The sequence below is a fragment of the Cricetulus griseus genome, chromosome 7 (assembly GCF_003668045.3).
Source record: "Cricetulus griseus strain 17A/GY chromosome 7, alternate assembly CriGri-PICRH-1.0, whole genome shotgun sequence".
Lineage (NCBI taxonomy): Eukaryota > Metazoa > Chordata > Mammalia > Rodentia > Cricetidae > Cricetulus > Cricetulus griseus.
In genome coordinates, this window is record NC_048600.1 from 73,058,439 (window position 1) to 73,080,646 (window position 22,208).

A 22,208-nucleotide genomic window follows, 5' to 3' on the forward strand; every position below is an offset into this window, starting at 1 on the left:
TGAAGGAAGAAAGGAAGGAAGGAAGGAAGGAAGGAAGGAAGGAAGGAAGGAAGGAAGGAAGGAAGGAAGGAAGCCAGGCAGTGGTGGTGCATGCCTTTAATTGCAGTACTCAGGACACAGAGACAGGCAGATCTCTGTGAGTTCAAGGCCAGCCTGAAACTCAAGGAGTTTCAGGACAGGCTTCAAAGCTACAGAGAAACCCTGTGTCAGAAAACAAGAAAGGACAAGGAGGAGGAGGAGAGGAAGAAGAAGGAGGAGGAGGGAGACGACAACTCTGGTCTTCTGCAAGGGCCACAAGTGCTCTTCACCACTAAGCCATCTCTCCAGCTCATTTGTTTCCTTGATAGTCTGATGAAAGCAAGATAGAACTTCAGTGTAGTTGCTATTTTGTTTGAGGCAAAGTTTCACTATGTGGATCAGGTTGGCCTTGAACACACAAATATATGTGCCTCTGCCTCTAGAATGCTGAGATTAAATTGCAAGAGCTACCTCACCTAGCCCCTCAATGTACTTTGGTTTGCTTTTCTCTTGTAGCTAAGGATGTTGACTATTTTCATGTGTTTATTGGCTATTTGTACTCCTTTGACAGTTTGTTTAATTCATATTCCCATCTATTGATTAGATAATATGTTGTTTTAGTTCTTCACATATTCTGGATATTGATCCTCTATCAGATGACTAGCTGGCAAAGATGCTCTCCTATCTGTAGGCTCTCTTCACTCAGACCGTTGCTTCCTTTGCTGGGCTGAGGCTATTTGATTTTATGCTATCCGTTTGTCTCCCAGAGGGTTCCTATCCTGCCATGTACCCAGAGGCAGGAAGAATCGGGCAGGAAATTGAGCTCCAAAGAGAAGTGCTTGGTGTTTCTGGAATGCTTGGGGTTAACTGTTCAGAGATCTCAGATATAATTGGGACAGGTGGGCTTGAAGTCAAGGTTCCCACAGAATTTGTGCATCTGTTGTTTTAGCTGTTATCTCATTCTCCCGCCCTCTGGTTTTCATAATTGGCTTGAGAACATCTCATTTTGTCTTTTATCAGTGCCATCCACTAGGATGTGACACAGTCAGGGGGCCCTCACCAAAGGCAGGATAATGGGGGTGCACTTTGGACTTTCAGCTCCCAAACCAGAAGGAAATGATCCTCTTCATTCAGCACCCTCGGGTGCTGTATTAGAGCAACCAAGAACTAACAAACCAAGGAACATCTGTGCATAGGCCCTGGTGAAATCACAGAGCAGTGGGGAGGCAGAGTCAGTGGGAAGACGGAAGAGGTGGAAGTCAGTTGCACTCTTGAGATCAAGGTACCAGAAGTGCAAAAAGACCTAAGGACAGTGATCAGTAAACAAGTTGGTTCCAGCCTGGGTGCTCTCAAAAAGCAGAGACAGTGCTGACCAGTGCCTCAAAGCCTCTCAGCCACAGGAGACTAGGCAGAGCAGCAATCACTGGCACCCAGCCATCAGCAAGCGTGGGTGTGGCTTGCTCCCTGGACATCTGCATCCACAGTGCTCTAGTCAGTCAGACATCTGCATCCACAGTGGCACAGTGGCACAGCTCTAGTCAGTTGGACATCGGCATCAGCAAGGCTCTACTCAGTCTTTGACCAAGTGGAAGATCAGGAGGAACCACTGTCCAGGAACACTCCAGGTTTTCATCAGACTCCATTTGGAATTGCCGGCTCATGACCATTATTTCTGTCCACGGGCCTGACTCTAGCTCAAAGGGCTGTCCCCAAGGTTGGATTCTGCACTCTTAAGAAAAGTGACTTCCTTGACTGCTTCTGGATGTCCCCGCCTGAGCTTGTGCAGTCCTGATGTGGACTGTCCATCAGGCATCTAAATGTTGCAGGGTTGCTTTTCAGTGTGGTGCTACTGGAAGTTAGGACCTTAGAGAGTTAAGGCCCTGTGGGGAGGTCCCTGGGACCAGCCCTCCAGAGAGCTGGTAAAATCTTTTGGATCCTGGCCAAATAGAATGGTTTTTACCTGCTCTGAGAAGAGGCAGTGATGGGTTCCTAACCACAGGCTCTGGTGAGACCCTGAGCAATGGGACTATTTCATCAGGACATCCATATGTAAAAGCATGGGATCCAGGGCCACAAACAGTATAGGTAATGTTGAAGGATGGCCTGGTTTTCACCATGGGCATGAACCAGGGATCCCAAGACAAGACCTGGATAAAGACCCCAGGGATTCATGGCCAGCAGTAACACACACACACACACACACACACACACACACACACACACACACACACTTGACAGATTTGTTTATGTATGAGTGTTTTGTCTGCATGTATGCCTTTATGCCAGAAAAGGGCATCAAATCCTACTAGAGATGGTTTGTGAGCCACCATGTGGTTGCTGGGAATTGAACTCGGGGCCTCTGAAGGGCAGCCAGTGCTCTTAACTGCTGAGCCATCTCCCCAGCTCCAGCAGTACCTCTTGATTGGTCTCTTGGCCAAGAACTGACACAACCAAGATGTTCAGGGCACAGTTTCACACTAGGGCAGGGGAGAGGCCAATGGGTTTCTGCGATGAGGAAGAGCCGAGGCACAAAGGTTAATAGAAATGCATGAACAGGTAGGGCATATGAAACCACCACTGCACTGCTTCAGGCTTCGGAAGCCAAAGGTTCCTGGGGATCTACTTCAGTTGTTAACAGCCTGACAGCAATGGTATTATAAAGATACACCTGTGTCTTCTCTATTTATCAACAGACTCTAAAGAAATGGGACTCACTGCCCCCCACCTCCACCCTCACCCCAGGAAAAGGCACCATCCAGAGGGGGAACTTGTTTCAGAAAGAGATTTCAAACACTTGTAACACGCTATCAGAGTATTTTACATGATGAAACTGAAACCCGGATGGATGACCATGGTAGATGAGACCACATCTTGGCCAGCACAGTCAGTTGAGATTTCCTCTTCCAAGTGTGTCTTCCTTCTGTTAGCTCTATCTCATCCTGCCTATCCTGACTACCATTTCTCTGGACAGTCTCAATGCATCTGCCAATGCTACCTACGAAGTCAAAGATAACAAAGTGCTCTCATCATCTGGTTATTTCATGCCACTTTCTGCATAGTTACGGTCTAAGTGTAATGAGGTTCTTATGTACAAGGATGTACATATCCTTGGCCCTCTAAACTTTAATCTTACTTCAGAAGCTGAAGATCGACCTGAGGGGTTTGCTGTATCTTTTCATCTCTCTTCCCGATGGAGCCACATTTTAATTGGCTTATTGAGGATGGGTGGCTGGATCTCACTTGGGGCACAAGTTGTGATCCCCAAGTTCCGAAACACTATGAATGAAGATCCCAAACACCAGGAAGGTGACTCAATGAGACAGAAAACTCTTTTATTGGTGCAGGTGTCCTCATATGACCAGGCATATTTTGCCCTGCAGAGCAGGACCTCAGCGAACCTGGGCCAGGTTGTGCTTCTTGTAGAGTAGTGCCCGCCGCTTCTCGCGCTCGCGCACGAAGGCGCGCAACCGTGCGGTGGGAAATGTCACGGGTGTAGGCTGGGAGCCGGCAGGGCCCTCCTCTGTCAGCCACCCGCACTGCAAGCAGGTGGTGGCGCATGGACGGCCCCTGAAGCAGAAAGTGGATCAGGGGTCTGAGGGTTAGGCTGGACGGCCGTGGGGTTATAAGGCGAGACGAGTAGAGAGGGAAGGGTTGCACGGTGAGTGAGTCCGGCTAGAGAGGTGAAGGGGGCCGGCGGAGCGGGGCACAGGTTGGGCTTCTTACCAGGGTCGAGAGCACAGCGAACTCTGCAGGAAGGATACAGCACCCCCAGACAACCCTGCATAGCAGCGACTCAACCGAATGAGTCCCTTGCGCAAGCCTTTCTGCAGGTCGCGAGTTCCCTCGCTGCTGACTGGATACTCGCCACTTAGCCTGGGTGGGTGAGAGGCACAGGAGATGCTCTCAGTTACCCTTGGATGGGTAGGAGATGTAAGGACGTCGAGCTCACCATAATGGATGGTGGAGTATGGAAGACCAACTTCCGGATGTATTTGTGGGTTTGTACAGGGCTCTGTGTTTGGGGCTTGTCCCACCCACAGTTTCCCCCAGACACCGGAGGGACTCACATAATGAAGGCGGTTACACCAATAGCCCAGATGTCTGTCTGTGGAACAGCCCCTTGGCCTTCCAGGAGTTCCGGAGCTGCAGAGAAGCACAGGTGGACACAGGTGGTTGGGCACAAGTATGAGGCTGTGGTGAGAGGCTGGTGGGTGTCCATGGAGCTGGGAGATGAGGGGTTACATACGCACCCATGGTCTCCAGGTAGTCTTTGAAGTTCTCAGGGGGTGGGACCTTCTCTCGACTGAGGATCTGAGCATTGCCCAGGTCCACAACCTTAAGCAGGTTGTACTCAGTGACCATCATGTTCTCAGACCTCAGGTCCAGGTGCAGGATGTGTTGGGCATGCAGGTACTGGGTGGCGCTCAGCATCTGCCACAGGTAGTCCTTCACATCAGACTCTGAGTAGGAGTCCCTAAGGGCACAGATGGCTCAGGACAGGCTGCAGGCAAGTGGGGTGTCCTGCTAGAGCTAGGCACACATGGGGAAGGCTGAGAACACCGCCATAGCAAGCCAAAAGCAGCATCAGGTTCTGCTGGGTCCTAGCTTGATATGGTCATAGTTCTCACAGCCCCTCCCAGAGATATCTGCTTGCCTGCTTGTCTGTCTCCCAGGCAATCCATGCTACCCCTCACCTCTCTGCCAGACAGGGTAGCAGCTCAGGGCCAGAGCACAGCTCCAGGATGAGCACCAGGTGCCGGGGACTAAGGTAGGCGGCATGGAGTTGGGCCAGATGTGGGTGGTGCAGTCTCTTAAGTGCCTCATATTCTCTTAGCACAGATGTCTTGTCCTCAGGCTGGTAGGGGACAATCTTAGCAGCCAGGGCCCGCCCACTTGCCTTCTCCCTACACTGTCGTACCACACTGAAGCGGCCCCTGCGTGGAGGAAACATGGGGGGCTTGTGAGTCGTCCCCACACACTTGGAGCAGCAGGGCCAAACTCCATGAGCAGATAAGGGGCCAGTGACAGAGGCACTGGGGAGTTTCACTGGGGTGTGGGACAGGAAAAGCCTGCAGGAGGAGTTGAGGGACAGTCCCACCCTCCCACCCTCCACAGACACCCCTGCACCTCCGGATCTGCATCTGGAAGGCGAAGGTCTTTGTGCTGGGGAGAACTTGGGCTGGCCTCCCTCGGCCACTCTCCTCCTCAGAGGCTGTGGGATGTGAAATAGGTGACCTAGTCAGGAAGGGACATCCAGCAGCCCTGTTCCTCCCATCACCTCTCATAGTCCCTTCCCAAGCACTACAGAGTGGCGCTTCTTTAAGTTCCCATGCACTTTGACCTCTCATTTCTTGAACAACTGTGTGTGTGTGTGTGTGTGTGTGTGTGTGTGTGTGTGTGTGTGTGTGTGTGTCTCGGAGGAGAAACTCAGACAAGGGATGACCATGGCAGAATCTGCCATCTTGACTTATTGCATATGTGATAATGGTAGGGAACATTCCAGGATGGAATTGGATAGCAATCAAATGACATCTGCAATTCTTGAGTCTATATCAGCCATTTCTAATCAACCACAGCACTCTTCAATCAGATGCAAACACAGCACCCAGTGAAGTAAAAATCGACCATGATCAATTCCCAGGGTGACACGAGGAGAGTGTTGGTGAGTGAAGGGGACAGGAAGATGATGGGGTCCCCAGGCAGTGAAGGCTCAGGCAAGTAGATCATCCACAGGCAAGAGGGTGTCTATGCCCGAGCTGATGGTCACACTTGTCTGCCCCATCTACCCCAAAGCTCACCCAGGTGGTTGGGCCCTCCCAGGAGGACTTGTTCTGAAGGGCTGCTGTAGGGGCCCATTCCTGCTTTGCTGACACATGCCGTCCGGAAGGTATACATGCCACCCCGGAACAGCTTGCTGGTGAGGTAGCAGCAGTCAGAGATGTCAGAGGCCAGGGTAGTCCAACTGCCTCCTGACCACACAGGAGAGAGTGAGAAGCAGTTGAGGAGAATCAAGGGAACCCCTTACCTAAGGTCACACAAAGACACAGGGCAGACACATCCACAGTGCCTCTCCATGTCAGCCCTGCATAGAGGCCTAAGCCTCGGGAATCCTGTACCTTCTATACAGCACTGCACAATGTAGGTCACGGGGCCACAGGATTCCACAGGCTTCCAGACCAGCAGCACCGCGTCTGTGTACACTTCCCCCACCTCTGGACGTGGGGAAGATGAGGGACGCTCTGCAAGGGCAACCCTATGATCAGCATGGATACTTGACCACAACCATCTCACTCTCAACAGCTGCCAGGCTGACCTCCTACTGGTTCTGGAGAGGGGTTTCAAGGTACGATGAGTAGACACTGGTGGAGATCCAGGGATGTCTGCCTGGCTATCTCTGTCAAGACCCCTCTCAGCTGGCATCTCACCGGGGTATACTCAAGACCCTAAGGAGTGGTCCTGGTTCATGCCTCATCTCTGCTGAATGCCCTAGCCAGCAGGCCACCCAGTGGTGGACTGGTACCACAGGCAGGCCAATAGTCCCTTTCTTCACTGCCCCGCAAACACCCTTGGACGCTGCATGAACCAATACAGAAAGCAATACAGGAAAATGAGGTGGTGCTATCAGGAGAGGAAGCTCTATTTGGCACTAGATGTGACAGCAGCTTTATCTACCTCTGACTTCTCTAGAGTTCCCTACAAGTCCCAGTTCCATGGACCCTCGCATAAGCAGCCAGCATCGTTCTACTCAAGCTAAAACCTCATAGAACTCCCAGCCCAGCTTCTGTGGCCTGGCAGAGGCTTCTGCTGTGGCCTACGCACCTGCTTTCCGGAGGACACCTGTAGTGACTGCTGTCCCCAGTGGATTGCTCACACAGCAGGTGTATGTGCCCAGGTCCTCCTCTCTCACCACCAGGATGGTCAACAGCTGGAAGTTCTTCAGGGTAGAAGAGATGAGGAGGTGGCCACTGCTCTCCAGGAGGTCCCCATCTGTGACAAGACAAAGCCAGTCTTGGTTTTCCCCAGAACAGCCACAGCAATCCCCTGGGACTGTGGTTGCTACTTGTTGGCACCAATCCAGCACCCAGACTCTGGGACAGCTCCTTACCTTTGCTCCAAGTAGCCTGGGCAGTTGGCTGAGCCAACACCTGGCAGGCCAGTGTCACTGACTGGCCCAGGACCACAGTCTCATCTGAGAGCTCCCTTAGGAAGGATGGCGCTGAGATGGGGTATAAGATGAGCCTTGAGAGGAGACTTCCTGACCAGAGAGCCCAGGCTGGAACCTGCTCAGCTCTACCCTCAGTTTCAACAGAAGAAGCCTTCCAAAACTGCTTAGACTTCTACACCAGAACTCTGCCCTGGACCCCCACTGTTGTAATCCCTGCTTACCTTGGTCCCTGCCCTTCAGGCCTGACAGCTTGAAAGAAGCTAGGCCCGTCTTCTTCCTGGGGGGCTCCTCCCTCTCAGGACCTGTGGGAGAAAGAGGGCCCTGAAGCTCAGGGGGAGAAGAAGGACAGCACCAGTCTCCTCACCCTGGGAAATCTGCCAGGGGAAGGGCCAGGACTTTAGGGAGCATGCAGGAAACCAGAACCAAGCTTGCTGAGCCACCCTCAACCTCCCTCAAAAACAGGCTGTCAGGACACAGACCTGAGCACAGGACATAGATGACTGAGGGGTGGCTGGGAGCTGGGCCTAGGGTTAGGAAAGTCAGAGGCCATGGAGGCTCTGAAGATGAAGGGGAATGGAGTCACTGAGGGCCATGTCAGAGGGTCTGGGTTTGGAGTGGCTCCTGGGCCAGAGATCTGGTGAATTGACCCATTCTCTCCCCAAAGGTCCGACCCTGCTGCTGGCTCCAGGCCCCTGCAGCTGTTATGTGTCAGGGATGGTTACAGATACCCAATAAGGAGGGTTGTCAGGGCTACAGAGGAGATCCTATGATTTGAGCCAAGACCTGTGGGGTCAGGCCAGATGGTGTGGGTAGCATAGACCAGGGAGAGGAGGCCAGTGGGACTTGAGAGGGCACAAGAGGACGAGGTAGACCCACAGGCGCAGAACAAGGGACATGTGGACATGCCAGATGTTGGGGAGGTCACCTTCCGGCTTGCCCTTCAGGATCCTGGAGATGTGAGCCATGGAAGCCTTCACCCTCTGGCGCAGCCCAAGCTCCACAGGCTCCTCCCCTGACAGGCACCTCCCAGAGAATGGGAAGAGGCCACGGGAGGGGGACCACTTGCGCTTCCTGCCTGAAGCAGCCTCTCCCAGCAGTGCTTCCAGGTCCCCTGGCTCCTCCAACTCTTCTGTAATTTCCAAGCCAGCACGCAGGCCCAGCTCTCCTGGCCAGGGCCACACAGCTTCCTCGAGGAACTCTGCCAGTCCTTGCCCGGCCTCAGTTTCAGAGTCAGGTGACTCTGGTGGCTCTACAGGTTTGGGAACCCTCCTGAAGATCATGAACTCAAAGGGGAGATATTTGATGTCATATAGGTCTGAGAGGTTGAGGTAGGCAGGGTCTACCTCAGAAATGTCCAAGGAGATAGTGTCAGCTGCTTCTGCATCACCAGACAGATCACGGATCTGTACCAAGGAAACCTGCTCGACTTCCTCCCATGGGGGGAAGCTCGGAGAGGTCCGTAGAGGAACCCCACTGGCCTCAGCAATGGGCCCTGAGCTGTCTAGAGGTTGAGAGCTCTCAGTCACAGCTTCATCCTGCTCTTCTGAGGACTGGGACACAGCCCAGGCCATCTTGGCCCAAAGGGGACCCTGCCCTAGCATGCCCCCTGCATCCCCGCCAAAGGCAAAGGTGCCATAGCCTGAAACCCCTGCATAGCCCCCACGGGATTCCAGGGAGAACTTCCGGGTCGTGGCCTGCTCTTGAGGCCGCAGCAGAGGGGGTGTGAAGTCACATGTGTCTCTAGCTTCAGACAAGCTGTCAGTATCCGGGGAGGCACCTACTTGGGAGGCTGGCCCGAGGGAACTGGAGGGACTGGGGCAGGGCCTTCCATGTACAGAGCTATCCTGAGGCTCCTTCTTAGAACCAGGAAGGGGGCTTGCTTGGGTTGGGAATGGGGCTGCCTGAGGCTGTCCTGAGAGGAAGGGGCTACAGGGTGTCAAGGGGTCCTTCTTCAATGACTGTGGAGGTAAAGAGCCAAGCAACTGTGATGATGGAGAGCCACAGCCCTCCTGGGAGCCAGGACCCAGGTCAGAGTGACAGGAAGGAGCTGTTTTCCCTCTACAGCTGTCCTGGGATGATTCCTCTTGCTTAGCAGGCCTCAAGTCACCGCTCGTAGATGAATAGGGGACAGACTCCTCCAAGAACTCCTTTGAGGGTCCCACGTCTTTGGCAGTGGTTTCATGAGTCACCCCAGGGGAGGGTGGGAATAGGTATTGCCCCTTGCATTCCTCAGGAGAGGGGCCAGTAGTGTCTGGTGGGTTGTGGTCCAGGGAGCGGCTTCGGCCTGGGACCTCCCGGGCACTGGAGCTAGGAAGTCTCAGGGCAGTTTCAAAAGAGGGTGTCTTGGACATCAGAGCAGCCTGCTCCTCCCTAGCAGCCTCCTCCTCCAACACACTGTGCTCCATCAGTGGTTCTCGAAGACCTGGTAGGGCCCTTGCGATGTACCCGCCCTTTAGCAGGTGCCGCCTCCGAGCTGCGTGCCTCTTGGCACCCGAGGTTTTGCTCCCATGCTCTGAACCCTCACCAGCTTGCTGGTAGAACAAGCTGCTGATGACGCTGTGCCGGGGCACACAACCTGGGCTTGCTGGAGGCCCAGCACCCTGCAGGGATGCTGGCAGGGCTGCATCAGCAGTGGGCATGCTGACTTCTGTCTCCTCTGGGAGACTGGCTGAAGGCCGCAGAAAGCCCCGAGGATGCAGCAGCGGGGAGTGAGTCACGGGGGAAGGTGGCAGTGACTTAGCCCTGGCAAATGGGGCAAGCTCATTGTCTGAAGAAGATGATGAGCTAGAGGAGCCACTAGCTTCCCCTCGTAGATGCCGGGCCACTCCTAGGGATGGACTGTCTGGAGGACCCTGGAGAAGCTCGGGGATGGAGCGCATCACCAGGATAGACTTGTAGCTCATCAAGGAACGCTGGAAATGAGGACAGAGGGACATCCATTGGACATGGCTAGTCATGGCAGGAGGTGGTGCGCCCACTGCCTCTGTGCTCCCAGGGGGCCCAGAAGGGTTGCCCAGGACACCTGGGTCTTCTATACCTGTTGCTCTAACTGGTGCACTCAAGAGGATCTAGAAGCATGGAACAGGCCAGCTTGCCCCCTGTGTGCTCCTGGCTGGCCTAAGTGGGACACACAGCTAGATTCCCTTCCCTGGCCTCAGCACCTCTTCCCTGAGAAACAGGGACTCACCTGCCAGCGACTTCGAGCAAGAAGGAACTTGAGCTGCTTGGTGTTGATAAAGTGGGCCTCCTCAGCAGGCATGGATTTCTGCAATGGGAGGGGAGTGGGTGTGACAAGAGACCCTGGTGCCAGGGTGGGGTGCTATGGGGATGCAGGCCCAGAAGGGCAGAGGTAGCAGACTGGCTCCACTACAGGGTCTCCTCTCAGACACTCTGAGGGTAAATCCCTTACCCAGATGCCCATGAAGGCAGAAAGAACCCTTTGTTGCTAACTGCCTAGCAATTCTTTGTTGAGGACTCCAGGACTCCCTGGCCAATATGAAGGGACTGATGTCCTCTGAACTGGGGACAGCAGGCCAGAACAATCCATGCTGATGAGATGTCTTGGCCTTTGTTTCCCTCTCTGCAGAGCAGTGAGTTGAGCCCAAGCTGGGCCTACTTACCAGGAACCATGGGTGAGCAAGGCACTGGGAAGTACTAGGCCGGGCCCTGGAGCAAGAAGAAAAGCAGGTGGGCTAGTCAGTCAGGTGGTCCTACAACAGGGTGACTGGAGCTTGGGTAGGTGAAGGACAGGTGTGCACTCACCTGGGGGTCTTCTGCAGTGTGGCCTTGATAAAGTCCTTGGCATCCTCACTCAGATGGGCAGCCATAGGACTGCTCCAAGATACCCGCCCCTCCAAAACATTCAGCAGGGTGGCACGGTCACTCTCTCCAGCAAAGGGGGATGAGCAGGTTAGGCTGAAAGCAGGGCAGTGGGAGGCTGACTCTCAGAGAAGATTCCCTGACTAGAAGTGCTACACTCATCTAGGCCTGAGGATTCTAACAAATGTCTCAGGCTGGACCACAGTGATGCAGGATTGGCTTGGAGCAGGGATCAAGGCAAAGCCTAGAGTGGCTATCAGGGTTCAGACTAGGATGTACATCCAGGCTCAGGCTGAGAAAGGGATAAAAGGAAGAATCAGCCCACTGAAGTACCCAGCCTTAGCCTGAGGTGGGGGTTAGAAGTTAGGAGTGTCCTATAGAAGACACTGAGGCCCAGCTTGAAGAAGGATATGAGATATGCCTGAAGCGGTGTCTTGGCTCTAACATGGGTAGAGATAAAGACTCATCCAGGGTGGTCATTTGCCCTTAACCTGACATGGGGACTCGTGTCCAAATTAGGACTAGATAACTGCTTGGAATATGGATATTAGTGTAACTCCATTAGTGTTAATGGAGGTAAGGATTTGGGTTCAAGCTGATACAGGTATCAAGGTCAGTTTGAGGAGGCACCTAGTCTTAATCTGAGGCAGATTCAGAATGGGATGGGAATCAAGGTCGGCTTAGGGTAGGAACCGGCATTTACCAAGGTAGGAATAGGGTTCAGCCTGCAGAGGAGGTCCCAGCTCAGGCTATACCGCTAGCACCTTCAGGGAAGCAATGGCCGCCATGACTGTTCCATGACAAACCCCCAGACCTGCAGGGACGTGGCTAAGCTCTGCCTCGTGACAAGTGGGTGTTAGTGAGAAGTGTTAAAGAAAACCCTTTATCAAGGTTGGCCTACTGCCTGGCCTCAAAATAGCTGCCTGCCTTGGCTGACCTAGGGAGTGGCCAGCAGTGTATGCAGCCTACATGGAGGGGTCAGCTTGGAAGAGGTGACTGGGCAGTGTCTGCTTACCTGAGGTAGGAGATGACGCCCACGGCCCTGAAAGAATGAAAGTATCACATACTGTGAGTCAAACCAGGCCTGGCCCACAGGCAAGGGGTCTGCATGTGGGGGTTGGAGAAGCCCAGGGCTGGAAGAGGAAACAGGGGTTCAGAGGACTCTCAGCTCCCAGACAGACAAACAGAGGATGGGGGCTCTAGAACCACAGCCCTCTCGATGGTTGAGCAACTCACCAGATATCTGAGCCCTCGCTCACAGGACTCTGCTCTATGATCTCCGGGGACACGAACTCAGGCGAGCCGTATTTGCTGTACTGCGGCTCTGAAGGGGTGATTTTTTGGGCAAAGCCAAAGTCACAGATCTTAATGTCTTCCCGAGCTGGGTGCACCATCAGGATGTTGGGGGGCTGTCAGGAAGAGTTGGGAAGTTTCTGGGGGCTACATGTCATGAGAGACTATCTTTCTGCGCCTAAGGGGGCACTGAAGAGTCCTTGGAGCTAGTAAAGGGCAGTGGGAGTCCCTGGGTCAGACTGGACATCACATCTACTCCATCAGATGCAAACCCTACCTGAGGCTTGGAAGTCCGCTATGCTTAGTGGAACTCAAGCACATACAGGCTCCCATCTGTACCCACCCTGGGTTCTGGAGCTACCATGGGGTCAGTACCTTTATGTCCAGGTGGAGGATACCATGGCTGTGCAAATAATGCAGGCCTTCCACCAGCTGCTGGATATAGACCTTGACCTGTGGTAAAAAGTCTGGTTCAGTTGGGGACCAGTCCCCAAGAGGCCTGGCTCAAGGGAGGGGCCAGCCTCAGCCTCTTCCTCTATTCCATTCTGGCTTGCTCCCACGTCAACCTTCCTCCTCTTAATTCAGGCCCCACAGGACAAGTGACAGGCAAAGTCTTCAGGAATCTGTGAACCCCAGGGCTCGGGGGAATCCCCAAAGATGGGCTGAGCCTGAGTAAGCAGAAAGCAGCAGCCTAGTCAAATCAGGGAGAAGCAGGCATCGCTGGCACAGCTGGACAGTTATGGTCAGGAGAGGTAGGAGAGGGCTGGAGATGCCTGGATAAGAGACTGTGTCTGGGGACTGGGGTGTGGGTCCTGATCCTAGGGCCCTACACAGGCAAAGAGAAAATAAAAATTACCTCAGCTTCAGTCACTACACCCTTCTTGAAGAGGCGATCCAGCAGCTCCTCAGATGAGCAACTGGGCTTGGTCAAGGAAAAGCTGTACCTGGTTGGAACCCACCTGATTCCTGGGCAGCTGTACTCACCGAGAGGTGTCCAGGACCTGAGGCACCTGTAATCCAGATCTAGGGGTGCTGGTACTCAGGTGAAGGAGGGTGGAATGGAGACCCCCAGGGTCCCAGATGGTTACCATCCCTGAGAAAGAGCCTGGTGACAGGCTGTTGGGCGATAGCATATTGGAACTGCAGCACCTTTCATCTCGGCAGAGTCCACACCAAGCATCCCTTCCCCAGCATCCCAAGACACAGCCTCAGGAGTGTCAACGCAGCCAGACTGTGCAAGATAGAAGACCCTCAAACAAGGCCCCATGCATGTGATGGAGACCTGGAGGACCTGGGGTGGGAAATTCATCTCCAATATCCAAGAGGTCACGTGTAATAGGGACCCCAGGCCATCCTTGCTGAGAACCTTCAGGATCAGCCCACTACTATGGTGGCCCTCTCCCCAAATCATGCCATTGTGAATTGTAGGATCAGGAGCTATTGTCACACACAGTCATAGCACCAGGAACTGGAATGCTGAGATGCAGGGCTAGTAGTTGTCACTATAACACCCAGGTCTAGGGGCCCCACACTCAGTAACTCCAACCCTAGCTTGGGACCCAATGTCTCTTAAATTCTCCCAGGATCCAGATGCAGGATACAGCTCTAAGATAAGGATGAGAGTCTTCCGGGTCTCAAATTGGTCCAGGAGCCCAGTGACCAGCGGGTGGCTGAGTGCAGCCAGGATGTCTCGTTCCTGGTATGCCTGGGCCCGAGTTTTGCTTCGCAGGGGGATGAACTTGGCAGCACAGGACATTTTGTTTCCTTTGTGCTGAACTCTTTTCACAAAACCAAACACACCCCTGGGGGTGAAGAGGGAGAGAGAGAACTGTGATAGGTGCCAAGCTGAGGGTGGAGGAGGAGTCCTTGGGGAGGACTGGAGATTGTGGGAAAAGTGAGGAAGTCATACCTCCCAATCTCTTCTTGGACTTCATAGAAGGAATGCAGTTTTCTCCGATATACTTGCTTTTCTGTGTCTACCTTGTCCCCTATAGTCAAAGCACAGGATATGTACAGTATAGGCAGCTATAACAGCCTTGGACCCACTGTTCTCCCATGCAGTGACAGGGACTGCTCCCTGCTCCCTGTACCTTGCCCAGGACCTGGGAGGAGCCAGCCAACTCACCCCCATGGACCAGCAGCTCTGCCTTGCAGAGTACTTGTCCACCTGCGTTATGGGCAAGGCACGTGTAGACGCCAGCGTCATGTGGAGCCACGTCAGCCAACACCAAGGAATACGTAGTGCCATCCTGTCGCTGGCTCAGCCTGTCACTGTTCATCAGCTGGGTGCTGTCCTGGACACACAAGAGGCAGGCTGGGCTACCACCAAGGAGACACTTGCACCTGGACCATGTCCAGCCCCAACTGCAGGTCAGAAGTAGGATGGAAAGGTACAGGATAGGGCTACAGGGTGGGGGCCATGGAATGGGGATTACAGATGGCATAGTGGGGTGCATGAGCCCCACACTCCCACATGGTCTCGTGTATACCCGCACCCATGCCTTCTAGATCCTAAAGCCTGTCTCCTCCCCCTGCTGCCTGGGCCTGCTCCTACCTTGTACCAGGTCACCGTGGGCGGTGGGTTGCCTTCAATGACAGCATCAAACTGTGCCGTGCCACCTGCTTGTACTTGAACATCCTCAATAGTGACCTGCATGGATGGGGCCCCTGGGAGAGATGGGAAGAGAACCTGTGTGTAGGGACCCTGAGACTTCATAGCCCTAAGTGCACAGTCTATACCATGTATATCTGTGGTCAGTGAAGCCTTGATTTATGTCCCTTGAACCAGAAAGCCCACCTCCTTCCCTGGTGACAGTGACCCAACCTCACTGCCTAGGCATCTGGTAATTGCAAAGTGCTTTCTTCACTCCAGCCTGTGTTTCCCCTGCTTTAACTAATTTCAGCTGGCCAAGCAATCATGTGGACAGTCAAGCCAAAGCAGGAAGAATACTAAAAGGCTCTGTAAAGTATAGAAACCACAGGTACCACAGTTGCTGCTACCGGGCTCTTCCCAGAGGAAAGGGATGGAGACAACTACTTCTGTGTCCTCTAAGGAGACACAGAAAGAAGAGGCAGGGGGACGTGGGCTGAGCCATGCCATGTAACTTAAAGAGGCCCTCATAAAAATGCCCCTTGCACCCGGCATGGGCACACCCCCGTCCGGTTGGCCCACTTCCATACTTGCGACACTTGTGTCAGGAGCTTGGTACACATAGGTCCTCTGTGTGGTCTCCGTGATGACTTGGCTGTGCACATCCAAGAGCAGCTGCCCTGTGCCTGCACCTGGCCAGGCTGTTCCCTCCACCCTGGAGTCAAGACAGGGCGATCTCCACTCAGTGAGGCACCCTGACTCTCCCTCTCAGGTGGCTGAGCCTCAGGATGGAATGGTAACCCTAATGTCCCTATTTGTGGGATATATGTATGAACAGAGGACCCAGGCTTCTCCCCAAGACCTTATCTCTAGGGTGGGTCCCCCTTCCCTCCCTGCCCACCAGCTTGGGCTGGAGCCTATAATAAGTGTGTTGGGGAGCATCAAGTCCACCTTGCTAACTCTTCAAGGCCATGAAGCCCGGCCAAGATGGGCCCTGCACTGCCAACCCGGGATGCCCCTTGGAGGGCAGTTCTGCACATGGCCCATCTAGCTCAGGAGGTTACCGAATAGGTACAGTCCATCCCTGGGACCCAGAAGTTGTCGTCTCCTGCTCCAGGCCTTTGTGTGTGTCGGGCTGGGAGACCTCTGGGGGATCAGCTGGTAGAAGATAGGAAGCCTAGTGAGTTGAATCTAGGCAGGGGTCAGAAGGACATTCTTTAACTAGTATGGGTCCCCCATATGGCCAGTGGGGGTTGGATTGCAAAGTCAAGAGCAGCTCCAGGGCCAGGGCCCTGAGTAAAAACCAGGCCCCCACAACCTAGAAATGTATGATGACTGTCCTGCTGAAGCCAGACATCAGGGTCTGCCTGTTCCCCACCAAGGTGACAAGCCTGATATCCTAGCCCACCAACCATGATGGCATTAGGATGTAGAAGTTCTGCCCTCCAGGACCCATACATCTAGTCAGGCTGATGTTACAGTGACATAAGAGCAGGACACAGGTGGCAGTGTGGGTCCCCGCAAAGGATACTCTACTCATCGACAAGGTAAGACACACCACACTGACTAGTTAGAAAAGAAGAGTTTGGGACAAACTGAGTGGGCAGGTGGCACATCTGGGGAAACTGAGACTCCAGTGCTAGATCCAGTTCACAGACAGGAAAACTGAGGTCAAGTTAAGGTTGGGCCTTGACCAGGTCAAGTACATGATAGCACATGAGGCCATAAAGATACTAAGGTACCCCAGGGCTCTGCAAGTTTGTAACCATGGAGTGGGCAATCAAGGGTCACATGGCCAAGGACGCTGTGGAGTTAGGGGTTGGGGAGAGGAGAAGTCTTCAGAGTCAGCTCCCTGCTAGGCCTCACCAGGTATACCCGAGGCTGTCGTGCCTGGGACTTGAGGAGCAGCCTCTTTGAATGCAGGTGGCTCACTTTGTCTCGCGAGGGGGGAATCCCCTGGGGAAGAGCTCGGGGCTTCTGAGCTTAGCAGTCTCCAAAGGACAGAAGTGGCTTCTTGGTCAGCTTCATCCTGAGTGGGGTGGACAGAGGCCTCCACGGAGGTGTCTGTGGGGAGGAGAATGGGAACACAAGGTAAGTCTGACCTGGGGATCGAAATCCCAGGCACAGGCTCTGAGTGCCACCCCAGTTCTCAGAGACTTTCTGTCCTGATGCCTGCTGTTCCTTGCTTTGGAAGCCAGCTGGATGGGGAGGCCCAGGAGGATAAGGTGCAGTGAGGAGCTCTGAGCCCAAGGACAGGGCCACTGTTGCCTCCTCCAGAGCCATGTACTCCCAGGGCCACCCTCCTGGAGGTTAAAGGGAAAGTACATTTCATTCAGAAAGGCCTCATCCTCAGTGTGCCTCCAGTCCCTTCCACCCAGGCCTGGCTCCCCTCAAGGCTGGCTCTAGACTCTAAACCTTAGATAGACCAGCACATGTCAAGGGTCCAGATTTCACCTTCCAGGGCACCCAGGCCTTACCCCATGTGGATGACAGCCTTCTGCTGCACCCCACCTAAGTTGTCCAAGCTCAGCCCAGGCCCGTGTCCTTACCCAGTTCCTAGTGAGCAACCCCACTACTCCCCTAACCCTCTCCTGGGTGCAGCTAATGTTCTCTCCCCTGTACCTTTCAGACCTGCTTATCCACATGGGGGTGCCACACACACGCCTCAGGACTGCTGACCACTCCTTTGCCAGCAAGCTCCCTGCCCAGAGCCATCTCCCCACCCAGACCCCCCTCAGTGCTTGCTAATTAGGCATCTCTGACACCCTCAGACCCAGGCTGGACAGGCACTCAGACCCTCTTCCCAACTCCTAGATGCCAGCAGCACCCTTAGAACAGGCCTTGGGCTAGAGGTCTCCTGGCCCTCACAGACAAGTGAGGTCATCTCTGAAGACAATGAAATTGACCCGTATATGCTGAGAGCTTAGGACACATGGGTCACCCAATTTCAGTCATGACTCTTCATTTGTCCTACAATGACCTCATTGATCCATGGCTTAGGGAGGCCTGCTCAGATTCCAACAGGCCAAAAGTGACCATGATGGCTTTCTGGTCACACTGTAAGTTTCAAGGGCCAGTCCCCATAGACTGTCAAGGAAAGATTCATTCCTGAGCCTACTCTACCCATGAACCACAAGGCAAACTGGTCCTGCATGCCCTTCATCAGGGTATACAGATAGTCAACCACCCTAGGCATCCTATATGACCTGAGATGTGACCTTGAAAAAAATGACAGTAGGACTGGCAGGTGGCTACAAGAGGAGGGGATCCTAAAGTGCTAGATGAAGAAGCAGAGAGGAGGGTATGGAACTTGTTTTATTGTTCTCATCAGGGCAATGACCTGGGATTTCCCCCACCCTACAGCCCATGTCCATCACAGAAGTGGCCCTGAACTCTGCAGAGCTGGTGGCAGGTCAACACATGCCTTGGGTGCAGCCCTAGGGAAGACCCTTGATGGGGATATGTCTCAGGGCAAACACCCAAGTCAACATTTTGTTTTCAAAGTCCAACAGAAGGCCTGAAGGGTGCAGTCCAAAGCTGGGGTCTCTCAACTGCTCCTGGCCAGAGCTCTTCTGAAGGGACACCAGCATAGTCCAACACTGCAGGTACTTCCCCATCTTCTGGCAGAGACAAGTCCAGTGAGGTAGGAAGGACAAGGCAGGAAAGCAAGGAAGACTCCATCCCAGGCTGGAGAAGAGAGGGGGTGGGAGGTCCCCCAGGTAAGCTGTGGGTTCCAGGGTAGATGCTGGTACCTGGAAGGGCCCAAGGCTCTGGGCCACTCGCCTTACCTTGTTGTCCCCAGGTTGTGTCCCAATGGCGTGGCATCAACCCTGGGAGGGGTCTGGGACCTCTCCTTCATCTGGGTTAATATGCAGAGTGACTGTCTCTCCTATGGCCCCGAAGCTGACTGTCTGGGTAGAGACCTCTGTCTTGAAGCTATTCTGGCCACCATCAACAGAACTCTGGACATGGGCACGGAAGGAGCTTGTCCAAGGGGTAGCACTCGCTGGCTCTGCCCAGGTCTCGTGAAAGAGGAAGGAGACACCCTCAGGGCTGTGGACCTGGGGCCCTGACCTGAAGAAGCTGGGCATGGAACTGGGGCCTGGAGGACGCCCCACATTGAGCAGGACAGGTTGCCCCACAGTGGGCTCTTTGATCTCCCTCTGGAGCACAGAGACTTCACAGGGAGGTTCATCAGGGGTGCAGGGTGTGGGGTTCTCACAACCAAAGGTCTCTCCCTCCTGGGGCACATAATCTTCCAGGTCAGCCAATGTTAGCACCCGGCCATTGTGTGTGAGGATTTTGGGGTCACGGCCCTGAAGGCTGCCTGTGTCCTGAGGCTCTTCTTTTAGGGAGATATTCTCTTCTCTGTCGCTGCCTCCTTCCTCCTTTGTAATGTTCTTATCCTCCTGGGAGGCTCTGACTTTCTTTGGCTCAGCGCCAGCAGATGCCCAGTCCACAATCCCCTTTGAGTCCACATGGAAGACAAGGGGTTCCCCAACATGGACTATAGCAGGGCTGCAGGTCCGGGCTTCCTGGAACACACTCTTGTTGTTGGAGTTGTTGGCATTTGGGTCCCTGCCCGTGATCCCAGTGGGCAGTGTGAAGAGGATCTCCTCTCGACTGCTGGGCATATCTCGGACAGGAGATGCACCCCGTGACCCTGTCTTCTTCACCCGGACTTCAATGGTTTCCTCAACCTCTAACCACTTGGGCTTGGGCTGAGAGGCTGGAGTGAGGGCTTCAGCTTCTGTCACGTATAATGCAGGCACAGGGGCCTTTCTGCTTGCTTCTACCTCGAGCCTCCGGGATAGGCTGGTCCCTGGCGGGTACAGCATCTCAGGGGCCAACAGCCCAGGCCTCAGTGGACTGGCAGAGCGGCGGGAGGGTGAGCGGGAGGGAGATTTGCTGGGGGACTGTCGTCGGCCACGGGGACTCTTCACCACAGTGGTGATGGTCTCTTCTCTGGTAGGGGAAGAGGACCCAAGAAGAGATGGGCACAGAGACCCACAGCCTCGCTCAGCATAGTGTCATCAGCATATGTCAGAGCCCAAGTTAGTGCGTGTGTGAGTGAGCAGAGGATAAGACAGCACAAACTTCTACACATGCATTTGAGCCCAACCTACACAACCCTAGCTAAGAAAACCAAAGAAACAAAGCACAAAGTTCCAGTGGTCAACCTCAGACTTTGTATGGGATCTTAAACAAGAGTCCTAGGTACCTCTTAACACCATGTGAGGTGTGCTTTGCAAATGTCCTTTGTGTTGGTCACCCTTGTTTCCATCCCCTGAGCAGGCTTTGTGCTTTGTCCCCTAGGGATTGTGCCTGGCCCAGCTCTCAGTGCCCAAAGCCCCTGAGCTAATGGGGATTGGTGGCTAGCTGATGTAGCAGCCACATGCACAATAGCAAGCTCACGGTGCCACTGGCTCTAACATGAAGCCAGCGTTCCTGGTTTCTGTGTTTTAAGAGAACAATGAGGCCACCTGAATTGGCTCCTGAGCTCTGGACTTCTCTGGGTTGCCACAGGCCTTGTGACTTCTCATATGCCCGTCCCCTGTTTGAGTCCTACCTTCCAAAATGGGAGTGGGAGGTGACAGGAGAAGGGGGCAGAACTTGGGCACCAGGATGAGTGGAAGGCACTGGCTAGGACTTTCCAAACTTTTGAGTCTGGGCTTAATAACTTCTTGCTCCCATCAGAAGTTTGGATAGAAAAATGGAAAGGCTGAGAACTTTCCCAGGACTATGTCACAAATGCTGGTTAACTGGGGTCTCCTCTGGCACCGGGACCATGATCTGGATGCCTCAATGTGTCTGAGAATATGCTTCTCACATGGCAGCTGTGGAACACATCTGTGCCAAACTCCAGCATGGGGCATTTCCAAGGCTGGGATGGTGAGCATAGGCTGGATGGCACCATGGGAGCAGCCCATCTTGAAGGAGAACAGTGGATGAAGGGCAATAAGGGATAACCCAGATTTCACCCAAGGTCTGTAGACAGAATTCTCCAGCAACCTGGTCATCCATGGCACATAAGAGACCTCCCATTACTAGGCTTCCCTGTCTCTTGTTACCCCTCTCATCTTGTTACCCCTTCCCAGATTCGCCAGGTCCCACACAACCCCACACTCATTGGGGTCACCATGCTCTGTGCTCCTGGAATCTATACATAGGATTTTGTTTGAGCTCTAAAAGCACTAGAGGATAAAGGAAGGGTGATCTGGCAAAAGTGTCTCTCAGATGGCCTCTTTACTTTCCAGAGCCTCAGTTTCCCCAAATGTAAGGTCTGGGCTTGGAGACACAAATGCCCCAGGGCTATGACTCCTACCATTGTAGCATTATTTAGGTAAGATCCAATGAATAAAAACTGGGTCACATTTAAGATTTGGCTGTCTGTTGCACTAATCATATTTAAAGGCTATGTTGGGCAGGACAGGTTATAGAATGGGAATCTGTTGCTGCCGGAAGACCTGTCACCAACATTCCCTAAACTCTGGGACGCTAAAGGGAAGGAGTCTGTCTTGAGCCCATTGAGGGAAATGGCTTTCATTGCCAAGTCTCCCCAACTGCTGGAAAGCTACTGTCCTCGTGAGTCACCATGAAGTATGAAGAATAACAACACCCTGTGGTGTGTGCTCTGAGGCCTCAGAAGAGAGCTGTAGTGTGTAGGGGTTCCACGGACCTGGGGAAATGGCTGGACTAGGTTCCTGCAAGAATCCACAAGGTGCTGATGACCCATGGGGTACATGAAGCTTGTGTACACAAGCAGGCAGGCAGGCAGGCAGCAAGGACACCAGGCTGGCAAGGTGAGCAGGTTAGTAGCATGCATGAGCACGACAGTCAGAGGAAGATTAGAGTCACTCCTGCACTTACATGATGACGGTTTTCTTGGGGACTTTTGTCTCCTGCTCAGTGACTACAAAGAAAACAGTTGGAACAGCAACCATTACAGAACAGCAGAGCCTGGGGCCTGAGCTATCTGGGTGGTGTTGGTAGCATAGAAACCTGCTTGGTGTAGGAGCATGATCTGGCCCTGCCTGTCTGCATGTTCCTGGGAAGGCCTTTGCAGTCAGGAGATCCAGTTCCCTCGTTCGTGAAATAGGGAACAATACCTGCCCTATGAGTGGAGTCAACCTTGCATCTCACATGAAATACCTAGTGTCCTTAGGTACCACAGGGGCTGGGGCTGGGGTGAAGCCTGCCTCTGCATAAAACCTCACTCTTTACTCAGTCCTTAGGCCACGGGAGTCCTGGGAAGTTGTCACACATATGGTTCCACTTCTCAGACATAGAATCTGAGCCCGGGCAGGGACAGGGGTGGGGTGG

General features: G+C 53.7%; 1 protein-coding gene across 1 annotated transcript in view; it reads right to left on the bottom strand.

Moving 5' to 3' along the window:
• Positions 1-3,344: 3,344 nt before the first annotated feature.
• The window catches only part of Obscn (obscurin, cytoskeletal calmodulin and titin-interacting RhoGEF), a 138,335-nt gene continuing 119,471 nt past the window's right edge, over positions 3,345-22,208 (bottom strand). The window contains 24 exon segments of the mRNA XM_035448275.1: positions 3,345-3,585; positions 3,742-3,891; positions 4,086-4,161; positions 4,269-4,492; positions 4,713-4,952; positions 5,146-5,230; positions 5,817-5,987; positions 6,135-6,257; positions 6,838-7,005; positions 7,124-7,214; positions 7,354-7,355; positions 7,405-7,485; positions 8,109-10,095; positions 10,371-10,448; positions 10,804-10,849; positions 10,946-11,098; positions 12,018-12,044; positions 12,239-12,411; positions 12,671-12,748; positions 13,152-13,212; positions 13,897-14,097; positions 14,205-14,283; positions 14,421-14,589; positions 14,850-14,962. Of these exon segments, the coding sequence (XP_035304166.1) occupies positions 3,408-3,585; positions 3,742-3,891; positions 4,086-4,161; positions 4,269-4,492; positions 4,713-4,952; positions 5,146-5,230; positions 5,817-5,987; positions 6,135-6,257; positions 6,838-7,005; positions 7,124-7,214; positions 7,354-7,355; positions 7,405-7,485; positions 8,109-10,095; positions 10,371-10,448; positions 10,804-10,849; positions 10,946-11,098; positions 12,018-12,044; positions 12,239-12,411; positions 12,671-12,748; positions 13,152-13,212; positions 13,897-14,097; positions 14,205-14,283; positions 14,421-14,589; positions 14,850-14,962 (4,754 nt within the window). The 3' untranslated portion in view covers positions 3,345-3,407.